The sequence below is a fragment of the Octopus sinensis genome, linkage group LG9, assembly GCF_006345805.1.
Source record: "Octopus sinensis linkage group LG9, ASM634580v1, whole genome shotgun sequence".
Lineage (NCBI taxonomy): Eukaryota > Metazoa > Mollusca > Cephalopoda > Octopoda > Octopodidae > Octopus > Octopus sinensis.
The window spans coordinates 90,179,457-90,200,708 of NC_043005.1; the positions used below are offsets into that span (position 1 = coordinate 90,179,457).

Below are 21,252 nucleotides of genomic sequence, written 5' to 3' on the forward strand. Positions count from 1 at the left end.
ACTTGAAACCACATTTCAAATACAAGATTAATAACAACAAAGTTGTTTTATTAAATTCAATTTTTTCAAAATTAACTAATTGGGATCATGGCCATCCATCCATCCATCCATACAGGCAGGCATGTTGTCTACATCCCTCTCTCAGCTGAAGGGCCCTAGTTTGGCAGGCTTGTGAGTGCTGGTGCCAGGTAAAAGTGCCCATGCCAGTAGCACATTAAAAGCTACACAGTACGTACAGTAAAGTGGTTGGTGTCAGGAAAGGCATCCAGCTGTAGAAACCATACCAAAAGACAAAATGGAGCTAGCTCCTGTCAAACCATCCAACTTGTGCCAGCATGGAGAATGGATGTTAAATGTTGATGATGGTGATGAATTGAAACAAAAGCAGTGTATTTCAATAGAAATATGGCAAAAATATGTAATCCTAACAAGCAATAAATAATACTTACTGTTTTGACATCGGCAACCATTGAAGCAACTAAACCATTTGGATTGACAAGAAGGGCTGGCAGGGCTATGCTGAGGGCTTGAAGAGCTTTCTCACGAATTCTAATAGCTCCATGTCCCAATAAGGAATACACATGATGGCTCCAGTTAATAGCTTTCTCATTCATCTTTTTTGGAACTTGCTGTAGCAACCTGCCGAAAGAAAAAGAAACAGTTTTACTTTAATAGAGCCGTGGGAAAATGGGGGAGAAATGCCTTGAGAAGAACTTTCAGTGACAACATCAGCATGGTTTAATTACTCGCTTTTCTAGGCCTACATGGCAGATTTTCTACAATAGGATGCCCTTCCAGTCACCAACTCTTACATGTTTTCAAGCAATTATTTCCCCATAGTCACAGGTTTCCATGGAAACAAAATGTACGACAATGATGCTTACTTACAACCATTGTGCACTGCCAAGACAAAGAGATGCAACATATACACAACAGGCTTCTTTCAGTTTCTGCCCACCAAATCCTTTCATCAGCTCGAAGCTAAAGAAAGAAATACTTACCTAAAGTATCCTGATGTGGGATTGAACCCAAAACAACGTAGTTGGAAAGCAAACTTCTTAACCACACATCCATGCTTGTATTGTTATAAAAAAAAAATCAATATTTGCAATTGGATGGGGAATTATTTGGCAGCAGTTTACCAGTGGATGCCTTTTCTGTTATTGACCCTCACCTGTTTTTCAAACTAGGGATTTCTCCATCCCACATCTTTGAAAAGCACATGTCTGGTCGAATAATATCAACAACACTTCACTATTTCACTCAGAGAATCACATAGGAATTGACTTAACAATTACATGCATTTCATTTCATTTGAGTCCATGCTCAGGCCAAGTCGAAGACTCCACCCTCAGAGTCTGGTGTGGTTGCCAGGTTGTATTCTCTGTTTAATTTTGACATGTGTAGGAGCGAGTTTGAGTCAGTTTGTGCTCGTGTATATCCTGGGAGATGGGGTTCATCTCTAATGGTGCTTAAGTATCTATCCAGCTGCAATTTGAATGATTCCACACTGCATCCTGATAGATTTCTGACATGTACCGGAATGGAGTTGAATAGTTGTGCTCCTCGAACCAACAGACTTGATTCTCGCAGGGTTTTTGCTGCCTGGCCAGCCTTTTTGTTGATTGGTGGTAGCTGGCAGCGTCTTCTGTGGCGCAGTGAGTGGTAGGTTTTGATACCAAAGTTTGGCACCTTTTGCTCTATCATTTTCCAAATGTATATAATTCGGTATCGCTCAAATCTTCTTTCTATTGAGTACATCCTCAAGGTTTTGAGTCTTTGCCAATAGTCCAGGTCCCTCGTTTCTGAGAAGTATGAGGTAAAATTTCTTTGGAGCGATTCCATCTTAGATAGTTGGCCCTTTGTTGTTGGTGACCACAACTGAGAACAGTAGTCAATCCTCGGAAGTATCATACTGTTCCAGAGGGTTTTCATTGTTGAGGTATCTCTTGATTTGAAGGTGCGCAAGATCCACCTGCTGTACTTTCTTGCAGTAAGACAGACTGAGTCAAGGTGTTCTCTGAATTTTAGGCTGGTTCCCATGTGGATGCCTAAATCTTTCACATACTGTTTTTCCATTATTTGTTGTCCTGATGGGTTTCTGTAGTTTGTTGTATTTTTCAGATCTTGATCTGTTCCGTAGCGAATTAGTTCAAACTTCTTATCATTGAACAACATGTTTGTTGCCTGCCATTTATATATGGTGGTCAGGTCCTTTTGTAAGGCCTCTGTATCCACCTCGTCTTTGATTTGTCTCATGACCCTGTTGTCATCAGCAAAGGATGAGACGTTGCTGGTTGTATCTTCATCTATATCAGAGATGAGGATGAGAAACAGGATTGGGCCGAGTACTGTACCCTGCAAGCACACAATGTGGCTCCATCTATCAATTCCACTCACCAAGTATTAATTGGTGTGAGCCTATAGTTAAAGGCATTTTGTAAGCTGGGTAAGCATATCCATTTGATCTTGTACTAAAACTTGTACGTGGACTTCATAGCCTTAGAAATTCATCTCTATCAAATTGGCTATTTTGTTCTATAAAAGGAAATAAAATTATAAATTCCAATGCAATACTAAAGAGGACAACAGTTAAAAAATAAGAATAAAAAAATCATAACATACAAACCTTACAACTAAATTGACAGCTTCGTGTTCGACCAATACAGACTGAGAGAGTGGCTTTGAGAATGAATGTTCTAAGGCATCCAAGATAGGATTTATCTGGGAGAAATAAAAGGGAGAAAAAGTCATGAATAGGAATAAAACTGAACAGATTATCAGCGACAATGTTATATGTACACCTAAACTGAAAAAATCATGTTATTTAATGGCCAACTTCCATGCTAACATGAGTTGGATGATTCCACTGAATACAATTTGTGAAAGGATTGTCATGCTCCAATGGTCTCTATAGCTGGATGCCCTTCTTAACACCAACCATTTCAGAGTGTATGGGGTGTTTTTTTTTTTTTGTAGAACCAGCAGTAGTGAAGTCACCATGTGGACTGACTCACAAAATTAAGCCACCCTTCAATTGAGAGAGAGGGTATAGTAGGGAACGAGGATGTTTCAAGGATGAAAGGTTAAAGTCTGAAAGAAAGGGCCAGAACAGGTTTCTTGTTGTAGAGGAGACACATGGCTATCTTGCATTATGTGTTTTCAAGGAGGCAGTGAAAAGACGAAGATGACACAATATTTCAGTGTGACTACTGTTTCTCTCCCCATCTACATTAATTGCCAAATTGTTTTTCAGCCCACAAACTCCTCTTCTATTCACAAGTACCCACTCAAGCATAAGTAGTAACAATCATGTTCTCCTTGCTTTCAAACTAAGTACTTCAAACCTGTTCCATCATAATATACCAGAGTGTGCATTTCAGATTTTCACTAAATCACCAAAGTCTTTTGTTGGGGATCCTTAATCGCTATTGTGTCTCCAACATTCTCCTAAAACAATGGTCCTGAAAGAAATCAAGCTTTAATGTGTTTACTGCATGTATCTATGTAGAGTTCCACAAATACATATAATCATCAACACCATTGTTTTAACATCCACTTTTCCCATGCAAGCATGGATCAGATGGAATTCGGTGAGGTACATTTTTCTATGGCCAGATGCCCTTTCTGTCACCAATCCTCACCTGTTTCCAGATAAAGTCCCCATGGCTGTTTTCACGGAGAATAGAAACAAATGACACTGCTATATGACTGTGACACTTGTTTACAACTATCATGCAATTTGACAAGGAGGCAAAAGCGCGCACACACACAAGTCTTATTTCAGTTTCCATCTACCAAAGCCATTCACAAGGTTTTGGTCAGTTCAGAATTACATAAGACACTTGCCCAAGGTGTCATGCAGCAGGAATGAACCCAAAACTACATCACTGGGAGGCAAACTTATTAATCATACAGCAATGCTTGCACCAATATCTATGTGTAGGAGTGGCTGTGTGGTACCTTGGACAGGTGTCTTCTACCATAGCCTCAGGCTGACCAAAGCTTTATGAGTAGATTTGGTAGACAAAAACTGAAAAAAGCACATCATATATATGTGAGCGTGTATTAATTTGTGTGTCTGTTTATCCTCCCAACATCACTTGACAACCAATGCTGGTGTGTTTACGTCCCTATAACTTAGCGGTTCAGCAAAAGAGACTGGTAGAATAAGTACTAGGCTTACAAAGAATAAGTCCTGGGGTTGATTTGCTTGACCAAAGGCGGTGCTCCAGCATGGCCACAGTCAAATGACTGAAACAAAAGAGAAAAAAGTAAACAAAAAAAAAACCCCTGCTTACTTGGTTGCAGACAATATCTGGTTGTAGGACTTGATTAGCTAAACACCAAAGGGCACGGGTGCAAACCACTTTATCTTCTGTTTCCAGTGCACAGTGGCAGAGATTTCGTATTACTTCATTGCTGTCTTTTAATCCCATGGAACTGCAAAAAAGATGACAAAAGACAAGACTAGTAAAAATTTCCCTTCATAAGTTGCTACAAGTTTTAGCTTCCAGAGTTAGATTCCGAAAGTGAAAGCAGTTAATAAATGAAGGGGGCAGGGCACAGATCGTTAATAAAATGAAGGCTGGAAGAGTATGAGTGAAAGCAGAAGAGAGAGGAAAATAAGAGAACAATAGAAAAAAAAAACTTACCTGATAATGGTTTGATTCTGTAGGCAGAGCCCTAGCACTTGTAATGCACTCTCAGTAAGTTCTGATGAAGATCCCATAATATCCGACTGTATCAATGAGATCACCTGTTTGCTACTCTTGGCAACATCTTGGACAAAAGCCAGGTCGTTAGTCTCCATTTTCAGTTTACTAGAATACAGGTAGAAAAAAAAGTATTAGCATAGGTGTAGGAGTGGCTGTGTGTTAAGTAGCTTGCTTACGAACTACATGGTTCCAGGTTCAGTCCCACTGCGTGGTACCTTGGGCAAGTGTCTTCTACTATAGCCTCGGGCCAACTAAAGCCTTTTAAGTGGATTTGGTAGATGGAAACTAAAAGAAGCCTGTCGTATATATGCATGTGTGTATATATATATATATATATAATATATATATATATATATATATATATACTAGCAGAATTGCCCGGCGATGCTCGGCGCTGAATTGCTTGAAAGTACTGTTAATGATTGCACTGAATTATGATGATTATTCAGGCAAATATTGATATAAGTTTACGACGAATGAATGTATTTGTAAGTGTATAGAAAGCCGTGTAAAGGGGTTCCTACCCCCTCGTAGAATGGTGTAAGAATTGAATGCGAGGTTACCTTGAAAAGAGCCTTTTATTGTTCTCATAATTGTAAGAATTTGATAGTTGTGGAAGGCGGTGTGTGGGACTGAACTCAGGACCATGTGTTTGGAACGTACTTTGTTACCACACAGCCACACCTGCCCCTATGTATGTGTGTGTGCGCGTATGTGTGTATGGGTAGATAAATTATGCATTTATATATGTGTACATATTACATGTATATCTATATATATATACATCTACACATAAAATACAAAGTTATATCTTGATATCGCTAGTGATAACAATACTCAAAATATATAACAGACTGGAATTGTAGGCCCGTCTCTTTCAATTTCGATCAATTGGATCTTGTCCTCCCTCTTGTATAGAAGTGTACGGCTGCAGCGAAATTCATTTTTGGACTTTCTTCTATCAAAGGCATTTTAACAAAAATGCTTCTGTAAAGACGGTGAAAATATTGTCAATTTCCCCAAACAGGGACACAATTCAATTTTTAAACAATAACCAAAGCCCCTTCTCCGAAAGGGGGAGGGTTACGGTATACAATTGTTTAACAAATGCAACGCAACATTTCCCTGACGAGGAACCAACAAACATGAATACAATAGTCAAACAGTAATAATAATAACAACAAACCTTTTTAATTTATCCCCATTTATGTGATACCACTTATTCAAGTTCAAGTCATTGATGCAATTTTATACGAATTACTAATACACACACACACACACATAATAAGGGTGAAAAATTGAATATTAATTTGATTAATATGAATTGAAAACCAGTGGTGTAGCATATAAGACCATAGCGGATCTTCCTCTAGCAAAAAGGACGACCACTATTAATGGCTCATCCCTGTTATATAATACTTTCACTTTAATAGTTTCACACTTGCAAAGAGAAAGTAGGAGAAAGTGTGGTGGTAATAGCAGGAGTAAATCACTTGAAATGAGAGAGGCAAATCGTAAAATATTGAGTTTTCTCGAATTTTTGAAAAAACTTTACATGCCAATCGGAAAAATCATAGGTAAATTCCAATTGAAGAAATTCTATATTGTAGAATTGTATTAAAAAGAAACATGGGAACAGGCAGAGAAAATCTGCCTTTTATCATGAGAGATATATATATATATATCTATATATATATATATATATATATATATATATATATTATATATATATATATATATATACATTCATATATATATATATGTATATATGTTTGTCCCCCCAACATTGCTTGACAACCGATGTTAGTGTGTTTATGTCCCCCGTAACATAGCGGTTCAGCAAAAGAGACCGATGGAATAAGTACTAGGCTTACAAAGAATAAGTCCTGGGGTCGATGTGCTCGACTAAAGGCGGTACCCCAGCATGGCCACATGAAACAAGTAAAAGAGTAAAGAGAGAGAGAGCAACAACACTGACAACAATAAAATTCAGATTTCATAATTTCCTGTCCAAACCCAAGCAGTGTTAACTTTTCCTTTTATTTTTCCTTAAGGAAGAACTTGCCAACTACTAGGGTCTCTTTAAATTCACATTATCAATAAATGTCTGTCATCCATGCTGGCATGAGTTGGATGGTTAGACAGAATATGACATGTCAGAGGATTGCCCCAGGCTCCAATGTCTGCTTGAACAGCTGGATGTCTTTTTCTAACACCAACCACTTCACAGGGTTGTGAGGGTACTGCCCCCACCTTTTTCCATAGCTCCAGCACTAAGGAAGATTGCCTCATAACATGCCAATGGCCTAAATGGCAACTACACCTGATAGAGAACAGGTAAGAGTAATCTACGGTTCTTAGTGGAAGGATGCAATATAGCAAGAGGAGGGAATGGGGGGGTATAAGAGGATTGAAAGAGGGGGAGGTAGAGTTGAAAATGTGGTAGGGTGGGTTGTGTGAAAGGGGATCTGGGGCAAAAGGGAAAGGAAGGGAGTAAAAGATTGAGTGGAATCTTGAGAGACACTGAAGACAGATATATAAGGAGTGTTATGGAGACATCTACAAAATTTGACCTCATGCCAACATCAGAAAGCAAGAATAATTTATTAAGTTCCGATCCATAATCTCATGTTCAAACAGAATTTTTTCTTTGTAAAATACTACATTTTCGATACCACTTCACTCGAGACTGGCCTGGTTCTACAATATGAATTTTGTTTTAAGTGATCTAAATTATAATCTAACAAAAACTGTGTTGTTTCAAACACCAGTTAATAATTTGTCTTCCAAATGCAGTTAATAATGGAAATTATTTTACTAAATTCATTATTTTCAAAATTAATTGAACTAAAAGTAGAGTGTTTCAACAGAGTATTGGCAGTTCACCAATATATCTATAGGCCATTCCCTTATCTCGAGGCCATGAAAAGAGTGGAAATGCCACTATCATTGGAAAGTTGGATGGTAGTAGGGAATAAAATCCTAAGCATGAAAAAATAATTTGGATTTCTTTCCACTTCACTGAACAAATTGCACTTTTATGATCAGTGTTCAGGAAACTTGTCAGTTTGACTAACATTAATTATCTATAGGACATGTGACCAACAAGAAATTAGCAATTGAAAGACAGGCATTTCAACAAAAATACAGTAACAAAAGGGTCAAGTAGCTTGATGCATTTCATAGGAGAGAGGACAGTCAGTCTTAAAGTTCTACCACTATTGGCTGGGACTTAAAAATAAGGCAAAGAAGTCAATAAAATTGGTTCAATACTTGAATGATACTTAATACTGGAAAGATATGATCAAGATGATCAATGCAGGGTATTATTTTAAAAAATCACTAATTTTTAAGACCAAAATTTATTCTGAGCAGCTTTTAAATTTTGAATATAGCTGCATAAATTTACAAAGGAAATAGTAAAATTTTCATAGTATAATTGAAAAGGGTTTAAGTGAAATTGTTACAACTAATAATGTATAAATGTAGTTCCCCAGATTTGTTCCTTACAAGCAAAGGAAGGAGCCTCTGCATAGTTGGTCAACCTTCTAGAAATAGTTACCAGGCCCCTGTGCTGGTGGCACATAAAAAGCACCCACTACACTCACGGAGTGGTTGGCGTTAGGAAGGGCATCCAGCTGTAGAAACACTGCCAGATCAGACTGGTGCCTGGTGCAGCCTCCTGGCTTCCCAGACCCCGGTCGAACTGTCCAACCCATACTAGCATGGATGCGGACGTTAAATGATGATGATCTTCAAATCACAAAACTGTCTGAAACTTTTCGCATTCAGATTATCCTGTTGAATGTAAAGCTTATGTACATGGTTTTGAGTTAATCATGCGTTATCTTGTAACATTGAGATTTCAGTGATATAATTGTTTATTTTTTTGAATGACATTGTAGGGTATGTGTGATAGGGCAGATCTGGACAATTTGTGCCTTAAACAAACTAAGTCGGTCATGGCTCTGGTTCAAATGCTAAAGTGTTAATGGTAGAGTAACCACATTTTGTACAGGATTTGTTTATTGCTTTTTTTTAAAGAGGGGCTACAGTTTTTCAATTAACCCAAGAGCTAGATCATCAACATCGTTTAGCATCCGCTTTCCATGCTGGCATGGGTTGGACGGTTCAACTGGGTCTGAAAAGCCAGAAGGCTGCACCAGGCCCAGTCTGATCTGGCAATGTTTCTACGGCTGGATGCCCTTCCTAACACCAACCGCTCCGTGAGTGTAGAGGGTGCTTTTTACGTGCCACCGGCACGGAGGCCAGGCCAGGCTGGCAACAGCCACGATCGGGTGGTGCTAAGCACAATATAAAAGTAAAACAATGAGAGAGGAGGAAATGTGTTGTATTAATGCTTTTCTTAAAGAGCACCAGTTATGTAAGTGAAATATATAACTGATGGAATCTGCAACCATTGATTTAGAACAATATGGGAAAAAACAAAAGTTTAATACTTTTACAACTATACTTCTAGCATGTAATCTGCCTTAATTATTTCAATTTTCAAACTAATCCACACTTTGGAAAAGTAATAAAATATCTAAAGCATGATATATTAATTGTTTAGCCCCAGTTAATAAGAACTGCAATCAAAGAGATCACTGAGGCAGATTTTCTATGGCGTAATGAATGCTTTCCCTGTCGGTAATCCTTGGTTTCCAACAGGTAATATTTCCTCAGGGCCACACATTTCCTTGGAAGATTGAAAATGAGTGAGACCACTTCTGTGGTGGTAACATGTGTTTACAACTATTAAGTGAAGACAGGGAGACAGACATGGTTGGTGTTAGGAAGGGCATCTAACCATAGAAACCACGCCATCAAAATATAACAGAGATGATACTGTAAGATATCAGCTGGTAAGTGAATGTAAGAGCACGATGCAGTCCTGTAACCCATCAGATCCAATCCAATCCAGCATGGAAAACGGATGTTAAAAAATGATGAGCTTCACTCATTTTCCATCTATCAAATCTGTACTTTAATCGGCCAGGACACTTGCCTAAGATAACACAATACAAACACACACCACATTATCTGAGGTTTCTTTCTTTTTTTTTTTTGTTAAGTCCTTCAGTAAATGAGGGGCAACAGCCATGATTTTTGCCAACTCACCTACAGTAGGGAGAGAGCAATATGGTTGACAGCTAGGATGAACACCTGAGGTTACATGCAACCGATTCCTAATGGGAATTATGATGGAAAGTATTAATTCCAACATGATCGCTTTAAAATGAGATTTGTTTCAAAGAGCCAGAGTCTCAGAAAGGATATAAGGGTCTGCTGCTTAGAATGCTTGCTAGTGTTAACCCAGCAACATGTTACCTCTTCTGTCAAAAAGGGAAAACTAAAGTCACACCACAATACTGAGACGGACTTCACAGTATGCAGCATAGCTGCTAAAGATGGTTAAAGATCCTCAAATCAACTAAGTTTCTTAAGTCTAGTATCTCAGAAAGAGAGATGAAGGTGTAGAGGGACATCTGGTAAGTGCTTGTTGATATGTGGAATACCTGAACCTCTTCAGACAATTCTTCCTGGCAGCAATCAAGACAACACTTCTTCATAGATGTTAAATTTCGATTCTCATTACATCCATGGCTAAGTTTGTTGAGGTTTCAAATGACCTTCAGTTTCAAACATATGCAGATGGCAACCAATCGTCTTGCTATCTTCTGATCTCCTCCAGTTGACAAGAAGATAGCAAGATGCCTGTCTACAGCATCTTTGTGACACCCAAAGTGCCCATTAGCCAAATCATCCGGGAACCAACCTTTGGGAAAGGTGAACCATAGGCATCCTTCTAAAACCATGGTCAAGTCTCTGATCAAGGACTGCTGGTACGACTGTTGATGACCTCAGGTCATTGGTGATGAAATAGGACATGTAGCATGCCATCATCATGTCCAACTCCACCACAAGTTGGAATCAATGGATGATGATGACTATGTTAGGCCCCACCACAGACACAGGCTTTGTTTCCTTCAGTAAAATAAAAACCACTAACATCAGTTAACGTTTGTTTCCCATGCTGGTATGGGTTGGTTGGTTCAGCAGGATCCAGCAGAGCTGTGTCAAGCTTCAATGCCAGTCTTGGCATGTTTCTATAGCTGGATGCCTTCCCAAACACCAACCACTTTTTTGTGCCAGTAATGAGTAGCCCTGCCAAGTAACTTGCAGCAAGAAAAAACTCCTCTTCCACTAAACGACATGATTGAGATGGAGAAGTAGTTTTAATCCAGGTGTTAGGGGCTTAAGTATGATGGCGGGACAAGTACAGGTGTCCTGTTATAGAATTATCATCATCGTTTAATGTCTGCTTCCCATGCTAGCATGGGTTGGATGATTTGACTGAAGACTGGCGAACCAGATGGCTGCACCAGGCTCCAGTCTGATCTGGCAGTGTTTCTACAGCTTGATGCCCTTCCTAACGCCAACAACTATGAGAGTGTAGTGAGTGCTTTTTACATGCCACCTGCATGAGGGCCAGTCAGGCGGTACTGGCAACAACCACTCTCAAATGATGCTTTTTACGTGCCACCTGCACAGGAGCCAGTCCAGCAGCACTGGCAACAATTTCGCTTGAATGTTTTTTCACGTGTCACCACAAGTGCCAGTAAGGCGACGCAGGTAACGATATACATGACTACGCTACATTATGTTTATTAAAATGAACACAAATACACCTACAACCCAACATCCCCACCATCATTTAACATCCGTTTTCCATGCCAGTATGGGTTGGATGGTTTGACAGGAAGTGGCAAGCTGTAGAATTGCACCAGGTTCCAGTTGCCCATTATGGCATGGTTTATATGGCCAGATTCCCTTCCTAATGCCAACCACTTTACAGAGTGTACAGAGTGCTTTTTACATGGAACTGGCACCCTAGAAAATCAAAAAGGATCAAAAACTTCCTTCCCAAGTCATAGGCTCATAAGGCCGATTCTGTGGCATATATATATTCCTCCGCAATAGAACACCAGTTAGCTGAAGGATTACTCATATTTACCAGCCAAGTGGAGTAGAGTAAATATGAAATGAAGTTTTTGTTCAAGAACACAGTGCACTGCCTGGTCCAAGAATTGAAACCACAATCTTATGATCATGAGTGCAACACCCTAACTGCTAAGTCACATGTCCTCACACTAGAAAGTAGCTGAGAGAAAATGTCAAACACCAGAACTGGTACATGGAGGTAGGTTTTAGTGACAAAATATGATAATGCAAAGAAAGAAAAATGTCTACTTACTCTGAGAATGTGGTGTATGTTTCTAATCTCGCTTTTGTCGTGCAATCAGGTGATCGCAAAACAGAGAGTATATTCGTTAATTTCATTTCCTCGTTTGCTTTTGTGACAAGCATTGTTGAAGATTATGACCTTTAAAATAAAAACAAAAGCATTTATATAAATAGTAAAAACAATAAACAAATCCTTCATGTCACAACAGAAAACAAAAAATTACCAGAGCAGACCTGCCACAACAGCTTGGCAAATCTCTATAAAGCTGAAGTTGTCTGTGTGTGGCAGGTTTGGTAGCCTTCAACTAACATTATCTCCTCCAAGACCCTGCAGTGCACCAACACTAATGTGGTTGCTATGTAACTTGCAAGACACAAAAGAACATAAAAAAGGAAAAGGAAAAAATTCTACGAAGAGGAAGTATCCAGGAGGGGAAGGTGGAGATGGGTGGTTGTATGCCAGGTGTTGAAAGGCAGCGAGCTGGCAGAAACATTAGCACGCCGGGTGAAATGCGTAGCCGTATTTCATCAGCCATTACATTCTGAGTTCAAATTCCGCAGAGGTTGACTTTCATCCTTTCGGGGTCAATTAAATAAGTACCAGTTACGCACCGGGGTCGATATAATCGACTTAATCCGTTTGTCTGTCCTTGTTTGTCCCCTGTGTTTAGCCCCTTGTGGGTAGTAAAGAAATAGGTATTGAAAGGCTGAAAGTATGATAGAGGGACAAGTACAGGTGTTTTGCAACAGAGGAGATAACATGGCTGAAGGAGATGAAAGGAAGGTAGTGATGAGGTGCAAGAGAAAACTCTCAAGGTACAAGGTGCAAAAGAGAACATGGACTGTGGATCATGGGAGGGGATGAGAGAAGAGAAGTGGATGCTTTCATAAAAGTGTGGGTGGGAGAGTAAACAGGTGGAGGTAAAAATGTATTGAGTGATGTACAAAGGTGGGGGGTGCAGATTTGAAATACCAATATGGAGATGGGGAAGGAGGGAGATATAGGAATGGCTCAGAAAAGAGAACAGAAAGTAGTGGGATGATGTGCAGTTTACAGGTGGCAACTGACAGACTGTTCTGAGTCTCTGCAATGAGTTCAAGTTACACTAAGGTCAACATTGCCCTTTTATCTTTACTGGGGGTTGATAAAAATAAAGTGCCATCCAGGAAAACAGATTGGTGTAAATGTAAGAACCTCAGGCAGGATGTTTGGCAGTGTCTGTTCACATTCTCTGCACTTTGAGTTCAATTTTGCCTTCCAACTTTCTTTCCTTGCTTGCTCATGACAGCCCATCAAAGGTGATGATAGTGTCGACCCAAGACATTCATCCACCTCTGCCTCCAGCACATTGTTTCTCATAGGAGCAGACATGGCTGGAAAAGCTAATATATGACAAGCAAATCTTGTGGCACTGAAAGTGACCCTGAAAAATAGCTGTAGGGGACTGAAGATGTTTCCATCTCTCTTCATGCAGTCCCCTATTTGGTTTCAAAGTATTCTACTCCAGCAACACACACGCATCTCCATGCCTTCCAATAAAAAGGTACGAATCCAGGACAGTCACCAGCAGAGCTGTAAGAATGTTGGACGGAATACATTGGTTTCATCTCTTTACACAGAGCTCAAATCATACCATGGTAGACTTAACCAATCACCCAGCTTATAAACCACCACCTGACATGTTCTTTAATAGAATTTATACTGTTGCAAACATTTGGGTCTGGTCTTCAGTTTGAGATTATCTCCTTCCCAACCATCTCAGAATCTTGTAACAGGTTAAGGATGCTACCATCTTCTCTAACGTTTACTTAGATAAGTTTAACTCTTTAGCACTTAGACCAGCCAAAATATTTTACCCATTTCATGCTCAAAGCAGTCAAATCCAGCTTCTCATACCTACCCTACAATATCATTCTAAAAATTAACAATCACATCGTTAAATCTCGAAGCTACACAATAATGTATGATAAATTCAAAACAATGTCAAATAACCATTAGATTTAACAGAGTAATCTTAAGGCTATCATCTTAAGTAGTAGTGATGAAGCTTTTGTAGAACGATCTCTTTCATCGGCTGCTATTTTTACATAATGGCTTATTAGCCATAATTCTTTATACCACCAAGCATATACCTCGTTCTAGACTAGCACCCCACCACACACTTAGAATTAGAAGCAGTGATAAAGTTTTACATTATACTCTAGCTTATCACTAATAACAATTTATTACATTCTAATTCCAACAAAGGTATTTTTTTGAAAATCATTTTACATCCATCTTCTATGCTGGCATGTCTTGGACAACCTGACAGGAGCTGGAAAGCTGCACTGGATGTTTTTACGGTTGGATGCCCTTTCTGACGCCAACCACTTTACAGAGTGCACTGGGTACTTTTTATGTGGCACCAACACCAGTGGTGTTCCCAAGTCACTTGAAAGGCAAAGACTTCTCAGCTGGGGGTGTTTAAAAAATTAAGTATTGTACATGGTTAGAATTTTCCAAGAAAAATCAACCTTTCTCAACACCCGTTGCTTCCTTCTGAGTTCCCATTTAGAGTCCATTCTGTTAGAAGAATTTAGACCAAGACTCCAATGTGAGGACAACTCAGGACCCATAGTTTCTCTCTCCCTTTCTCTCACCAGTTTCCAAAACAATGCCTTTCCTCGTCAGACTAAGCCATTAATAAAAACGTAAAAAAAAAGCATTTATATATTTTTCTTTTTTACTGTAATTCTATCATTCTACACTTTTGTTTGTTTTTTTTCTTTCAAATTGTAATTCTGCTCACTTCAAGTTTGGTCTACATGAATGAAAACAAGATTGAAACCAGCATTATTGCAAACATCCTATCCACTGATCCAAGTAAATGATTTAATCTGCTATAATAGAGAAAAATGGACAAGAGCTTTTACGTCGCTATATCAAAACATAGCTGGGGTTTTGATGGAAAGTTGCATAGAATAGACCATTGTTCTGCCCTGTGAAAATGTCTCGCATGAAGAAAAAGATAACTCGAGAACAAGCTTCATAAGAGGAATTAATTTGTACTAAAATAGGGTTTAACTTTGTAATGAATACAGACTATTAAGCAGTAATGCAGTGCCTTCTCTAGTTAGGGTGGTTCGAGTGGCATTAATTTTTTAATTAGACTAAGTGAAAACATTCTCTCCTCTAAATCTGTTTCTGTCCAATGGCAGAAAGAAATCAGGAAAAACATACATATATGAAAAAACTGTGGTAGGTGTGGAGCTTCTAGAACTCCTCCGGGAAATTCAGCGAATGACACCCACTGCAGGACAATGAAAGGTCGGAGAGATTTATACGCAAAAATAAGATGGCACCTAGAACTGCCTGAATTTTAGCATACAGACACTGACTACAACCCAGGAAAAAATCTGCTGCGGAGGAACGATAACCTTTTTGAGAATTAATATTAATGTTGAAAATAAATGTATCAGAAGAAATGGCTATCAAATTGGGAGGGATTTTAAAAATGAGAGAAATATGGATACATAAACACACACACACACACAAATACGTTTTTATAAAAAATTGCGGGAAATCGCCAATGTTCCAAATAAAAAAACATGTACATAAATATCCTTCCTTCACCTTATTACCCCCACCAAATATTGAAAATACTAAATCTAAAAAAAGATATTTTAACTCAATTCATTAAACTACCTATAAGTTAACCATTCGTGACAAAGATATTTATTTTCTTCTCCCGCTTCGTTTTTTTTTTTTTTATGTAGTAAATAAATAATTGAAGACATTAAATAAAATATAAAGTCAATAAATAGTTTTCGGGAATATTTTGAAGTGTATCAGCTTTAATGGATTTTAATGTTCTAAACATCAGCCGAGTCTAAATTTTTGGCAATTAATGCTTCATTATAAACACCCTAATTAGTAAATAAACAGTTGAAGACATTATATTGAAGTCCGCCAAATTAAATATTACTGAAATATTCTTTAGAAATCTTTTGTTTTGTTTATTGAGAGTTTTATATTCTAAAAGCACAAATGCTCCCAAAAGTTTTGCAACCGATATTTAATAGTAAACTTTTTTAATGCATTGCTGAAATTTTCTCCTAAAGTAAAAAATGACTAAATATGCCTTATGCGTAAATGTTTAATAAAAATAATAGGAAATAACGGTGAGAACATATAAAAAACAATTTTAAAGAGATTAATCACGATACTGTTTACAAAAAATTTAGTTTTTACGACTTTCTGGTAAATAACAAAAGTTATCCCAATTTGTTGAAAGTAATTTTCCCCAACAAAATATCTCCAATTATTTAAAACTCCTTTTCAACAAAGCTCGAAGAAGCAACATTACATATATATATTAATATGATGTTAATTATATTTCCAGCTTCCATCTGAGATGATAGAAGTGAAGAGATAAAAGACTTTCGTTGATTCAGAAAATAATTTCTATTCATTTAACAAAACATAACACCAAAGGTCGGCCTTAACAAGGATAGGAAAAAAACACAGTCAAGTGAGTAATCTAAGTAAAATGCGAAGAAGTCGAATGACCAATAATGAAAATTGCTAATTAAGAATTAATTATAACAAAAGATAACATAAAACTTACGTGTAAATTAAATATACAAACGTTATACACGAACAAACCGACATAACTTGTCACATTACTTCCATGCTTGCTTTTCGCGGTAAAACAATATTCAGCGCCAATAAACTGAATATTTGATTGGTCAGAATCTGTCAGGTGACTTACGATCTACGCATGTGCTAGTAAATATACTAATAAATGACGGTCACACATATATACACAAATATATGTAAACAGTTTAATATAAAGGGCATAACTGCAGTTTAGTGCTTCGTACTACTTAGACTTCCTTTTTTCATAATTTTTCTTTAAATGCATATTATTTTTATGAAACGTTTCAGAAATACGACTTCGGGAGTATAGATAACGGATTACGCTGAATCTAGAATCTAGAAAGACCACTTTTAGAAGCGATTTAGATCATTCTCTACTCCTCCTTTGTTACCACAATTTACGTAGCTTTAGCGTTTTTTACATTTTTTTTTAGATTTCTATATTTGAAACATCAGCATTACATAATCTACGCTCTCGAAAACGTATTTCTTCAAAATATCATTTAAAAATATGCATTTTAAAGAAAGTTATGAGGAAACAAACTCGGAAGAGGAGGAATGATCCAAAATTCCTCCTATATAAAAAAAAAATTAATGTTATCAACCTAATCGAAGTGTATAACTTCAAAAACATATCTGCAAAATTCCATTAAAGAATAAAAGACATTTTTTTAGCAAGTTATAAGAAAACAAAGTCGGTAACAGCAGACACAACACTTGATGTGTCTAGACACGACATATATACTTAAAATTAACAGCTGAGCTATTCACGACTGTCGAATGGAGAAAGGGTTTGCCTGCGGCAAAACTTGGATTAGACTGTCAACTTTTTATACAATAAACACGACTATTTAGTTTATCGAACAAATTGAGTTCAATATCAGATTATGTTTACACCCAGTTAAATGTTTCTAATAAGTTTTATCACTTACATTACTTTCTTTCTATCTATCTATCTGCCTATCTCTGTCTATATATACGATTCACTGACATACATGCATGCATGCATACATACATACATACATACATACACAAATACATACGTACGTACATACATACATACATACATACATACATATACATACATACATACATAAATACATTAAATTTTTACAAAGAACTTGAGAAAGGAAATAGTGGAAAAGGATCTAGGAGCTTCCTATTTATCCTTATGAGAAAAAAAGATGTGAGTCTAGTTAGGTGTTAACTAAAGGCTGTAATGGTTATTTGAAAATAGAAGTGAAAGGGGTTTTTAGAGACGTTCCCTCAATAGCTGAGTAAGGAGATTAGAAATTCATATATATATATATATATATATATATATATATATATATATATATAATATATATATATATATATATATATATATATACATACTTTATTTAAAAGCAGCAGAAATTCAACAAAACCTGTTACTCGGAGCTTCATGTTTCCGTTCGTCGGACATATACACACACACACATACATACAGATAGATAGAAAGATTCAGATCAATATGTTGCTTAAGTTGAGGCACCAGAATTTAGTACGGTATTATTCATACAATTTCAAAATAAGGTGATTAAAATCAAAATAAGCAACAAGGATATCCAGAGGTAATACAGTACAATCGTTTCAAGCAACTCCACTTAATTGAACAATGCAACAATTACATCAATTTAAATGCAGAGCAATCCTCGGCTGCATAGAATTTAATTAAATTAAAACAGATGGACACATTAGTATACTTTTATCTAAAACCTCCAAGAAGGTAAGGACATAGACAAAGAACATGCTGTCTTCACTTCAGCTTAGAAGCTACTCCTATCTCCTCACCTTCTTGGAGACTTTAGGTAAAATTATACTAATGTGTCCATCTGTTTTAATTAAATTCTATGTCTTTATGCAGCTGAGGATTGCTCTGCATTTAAATTGATGTAATGATTGCATTGTTCAATTAAATGGAGTTGCCTGAAATGATCGTACTGCATTACCTCTCGATAGCCTTGTTGCTTATTTTGATTTTATATATATATATAGTATTCGAAATGTATAGTATTAAACATCCATCACAGCTGATCTTACCAGTCGGTTTCGAGTGAAGAATACAAAGGAGTGTTAGGTAACAAACCGATTATATAACTTTACGCTCATCAGAGTTAGCGATATAGAAGGAAATATGGTGACTGCTCTCTATTCTATAGGAACAGAGAGCAGTCGCTCTGCTCCCTTCCATGTCACTTATTTGTTCCAGAGGAAAGAGTTATATCGACATCCCAGTTAGCAATGAGACCAACTGCAGTTAACGCCACTGTTTTATTGATTACAATTCAATGGCTGCAAGTAAAACATGTTCAGGAAAAAGAAATCCAGAGAATAAGAAATGAGGAAACAGTTAGTGCGGGGCCTGAGAATGGAATGGACATAAAACGAATACAGAGAGACATCTGGATTCAGGAATGCGTGGGTGGCGGTGACATGAAAAAAAAACCCAGCTGGTTTTAAGGAATAGATGCCAAAATAGTAGCGATAAAGTATTTTCTGACTCTAAACAGCCTGTACCCAAAGTGTGGGGAGACATTTTTGGTGATCATGAGTTCGAGCACCTGAAGCTATCTTGTGGGTTCTAGTTGCAAGTTATTCGTATTCAGGGGAAAGGGCGGTAGTGTTTGCTTGATATGTGCAGGGTATTGAGTCCTATGGAGCGACACAAGACCATAAAAAATAACTCCATCCTGACAAAGGAAACAATTGACATGCCACCATTGGAGGAAGCACGAGAGGTCTCGCTCTGTAAGGGGAAGTATTGCAGGGGGCATCTAAGATGTATATATGTATGACGAAGGTGGAATAAGGATAGCATCATCCGGGCTGTCGGCAATGACGACAATTAGACTGGCAAGTTGAAGAGAAAGAGCAAAGGGGGTTATAACCTAACATTGGGGCACGCCATTCTTGAGTGTGAGTCAGAAAGAATTCTATCAACCGTTGCTGTGATAATGGGATCAACAAGAAGCCACGATCCAAAACATTAGTGTCAGGGGGAACCCAAGACACTCACATGTCAGACACGGTCGAGTACTTTGTTGATGTTTTATGCAGCAATAGTGCTTACCTAATAGTGATTGAATTTTTTTGCTTAGAGCAGAAACAATAGTGTCACGATAACGGTCAGTTAAATGTCAGTTAAGAGATCGTCCACTCGACTTGGGTCTCATGAGTGTAACTGATGGACCAAAGGCCAGCCTTGTCACACACTATCACGCTGATTCTGCCTGAAAAGCGTCCGTTATGTGTATACGAATCTATGGAATACACCATCACTGGATCAATGAGCAGGAAGGTGAGTAATTCAAATAATAGAATAATAACTGGATTGTTTAGGAGCGGAAAACAATAATGATGTAATTATTTGTTTTAGTCATCAACGAAAGGTTTTACAGAGTTACCTCACTTGAAATGACGCAAATATAACGTTCAGCGATACAAGGGAGGTCACTGTGTTGTGTACCTGTAACTTATGGCAGTGGTGGATCTCCGTCGCTTGACAACGAAGATTCATTCGTTCGATCAACTGTTTAAATTAATGTCTATGTGGCTGAACATTTCACAGATATACGTATCTTTAACGTAATTCTCAAACAGAATCAGCATGACACAGTGTGTGATTAACTATGCCTTCTGAATTACATGCATAATCCACCAATGGGCTTTTAAATAGTTTATGATTACAGATTACATTTGCCCCACGCCTTAGAATCAAACCCGCGACCTTGTTGAGGCAAAGCGAATTTGACCAATCAGCCATGCTGCGCTTACACACTTAAATAACGACACTGTTTACTTTCAATCCCAAGTTTTTGACACGAAGCGAAGGATTGTTTTCATAAATCGTTTGTCTCGTAATTTCTCTCTCTCTCTCTCTCTCTCTCTCTCTCTCTCTCTCTCTCTCTCTCTTTCTTCCTCATAACAGATAACACATATGTATATGATAAGGCGGCAAGCTGGCAGAAACGTTAGCACGCCGGGCGAAATGCTTAGCGGTATTTCGTCACCCGTTACGTTCTGAGTTCAAATTCCGCCGAGGTCGACTTTGCCTTTCATCCTTTCGGGGTCGATAAATTAAGCACCAGTTACACGCTGGGATCGATGTAATCGACTTAATCCCTTTGTCTGTCCTTGTTTGTTCCCTCTATGTTTAGCCATTTGTGGGCAATAAAGAAATAACACATATATATGATAAATGAATGATACGAAATCACATTGAAATACAAATCTTAAACAATAGTCACGATTCTCCCATAACAAGTTTTTACAAAAGAAAGACAAAGAAAAGGAAAAAGGGGAGAGAAAAAAGAGAAAGAAGAAAAGAAAGCACAATGAAATTTGAAAAAAGTGAAAATTATTATTATTGTAATTACGCAACATTATTTGATGTTACCTGCATTCTATATTCCAACAATAAATCTACATCATGTTTGCAAACTTCATACATATAGTGCCTCTTTTCTGTTTGGCTGCACCTGTAGGAAATTTTAAGGTTTAGTGAAACATTTCAAATCTGGTGTATTGATGTCATTTTCCACACTGAATCTCAAGGGCTGATTCACAATGAAACGCAAAGGCAACCTCGGCAAAATTTGAACTCAACGTATAGAGTTGCAAGAA

General features: G+C 37.7%; 1 protein-coding gene across 7 annotated transcripts in view; it reads right to left on the bottom strand.

The window, feature by feature from the left end:
- Positions 1 to 16,767, bottom strand: part of LOC115215865 (telomere-associated protein RIF1-like) — a 71,230-nt gene extending 54,463 nt beyond the window's left edge. For 3 of the 7 annotated variants that reach the window (XM_036506100.1, XM_036506096.1, XM_036506097.1), the window contains exons 1-6: positions 16,574 to 16,767; positions 11,977 to 12,105; positions 4,656 to 4,823; positions 4,302 to 4,443; positions 2,630 to 2,724; positions 450 to 639 (exon numbers count right to left, since the gene is read on the bottom strand). In XM_036506100.1, the coding sequence (XP_036361993.1) occupies positions 450 to 639; positions 2,630 to 2,724; positions 4,302 to 4,443; positions 4,656 to 4,823; positions 11,977 to 12,089 (708 nt within the window). In that variant the 5' untranslated portion in view covers positions 12,090 to 12,105; positions 16,574 to 16,767. The remainder of the gene's footprint in view (positions 1 to 449; positions 640 to 2,629; positions 2,725 to 4,301; positions 4,444 to 4,655; positions 4,824 to 11,976; positions 12,106 to 16,573) is intronic. The other 4 variants (XM_036506099.1, XM_036506098.1, XM_029785210.2 and 1 more) reach the window with 2 other exon arrangements.
- Between the last annotated feature and the right edge of the window lie 4,485 nt (positions 16,768 to 21,252).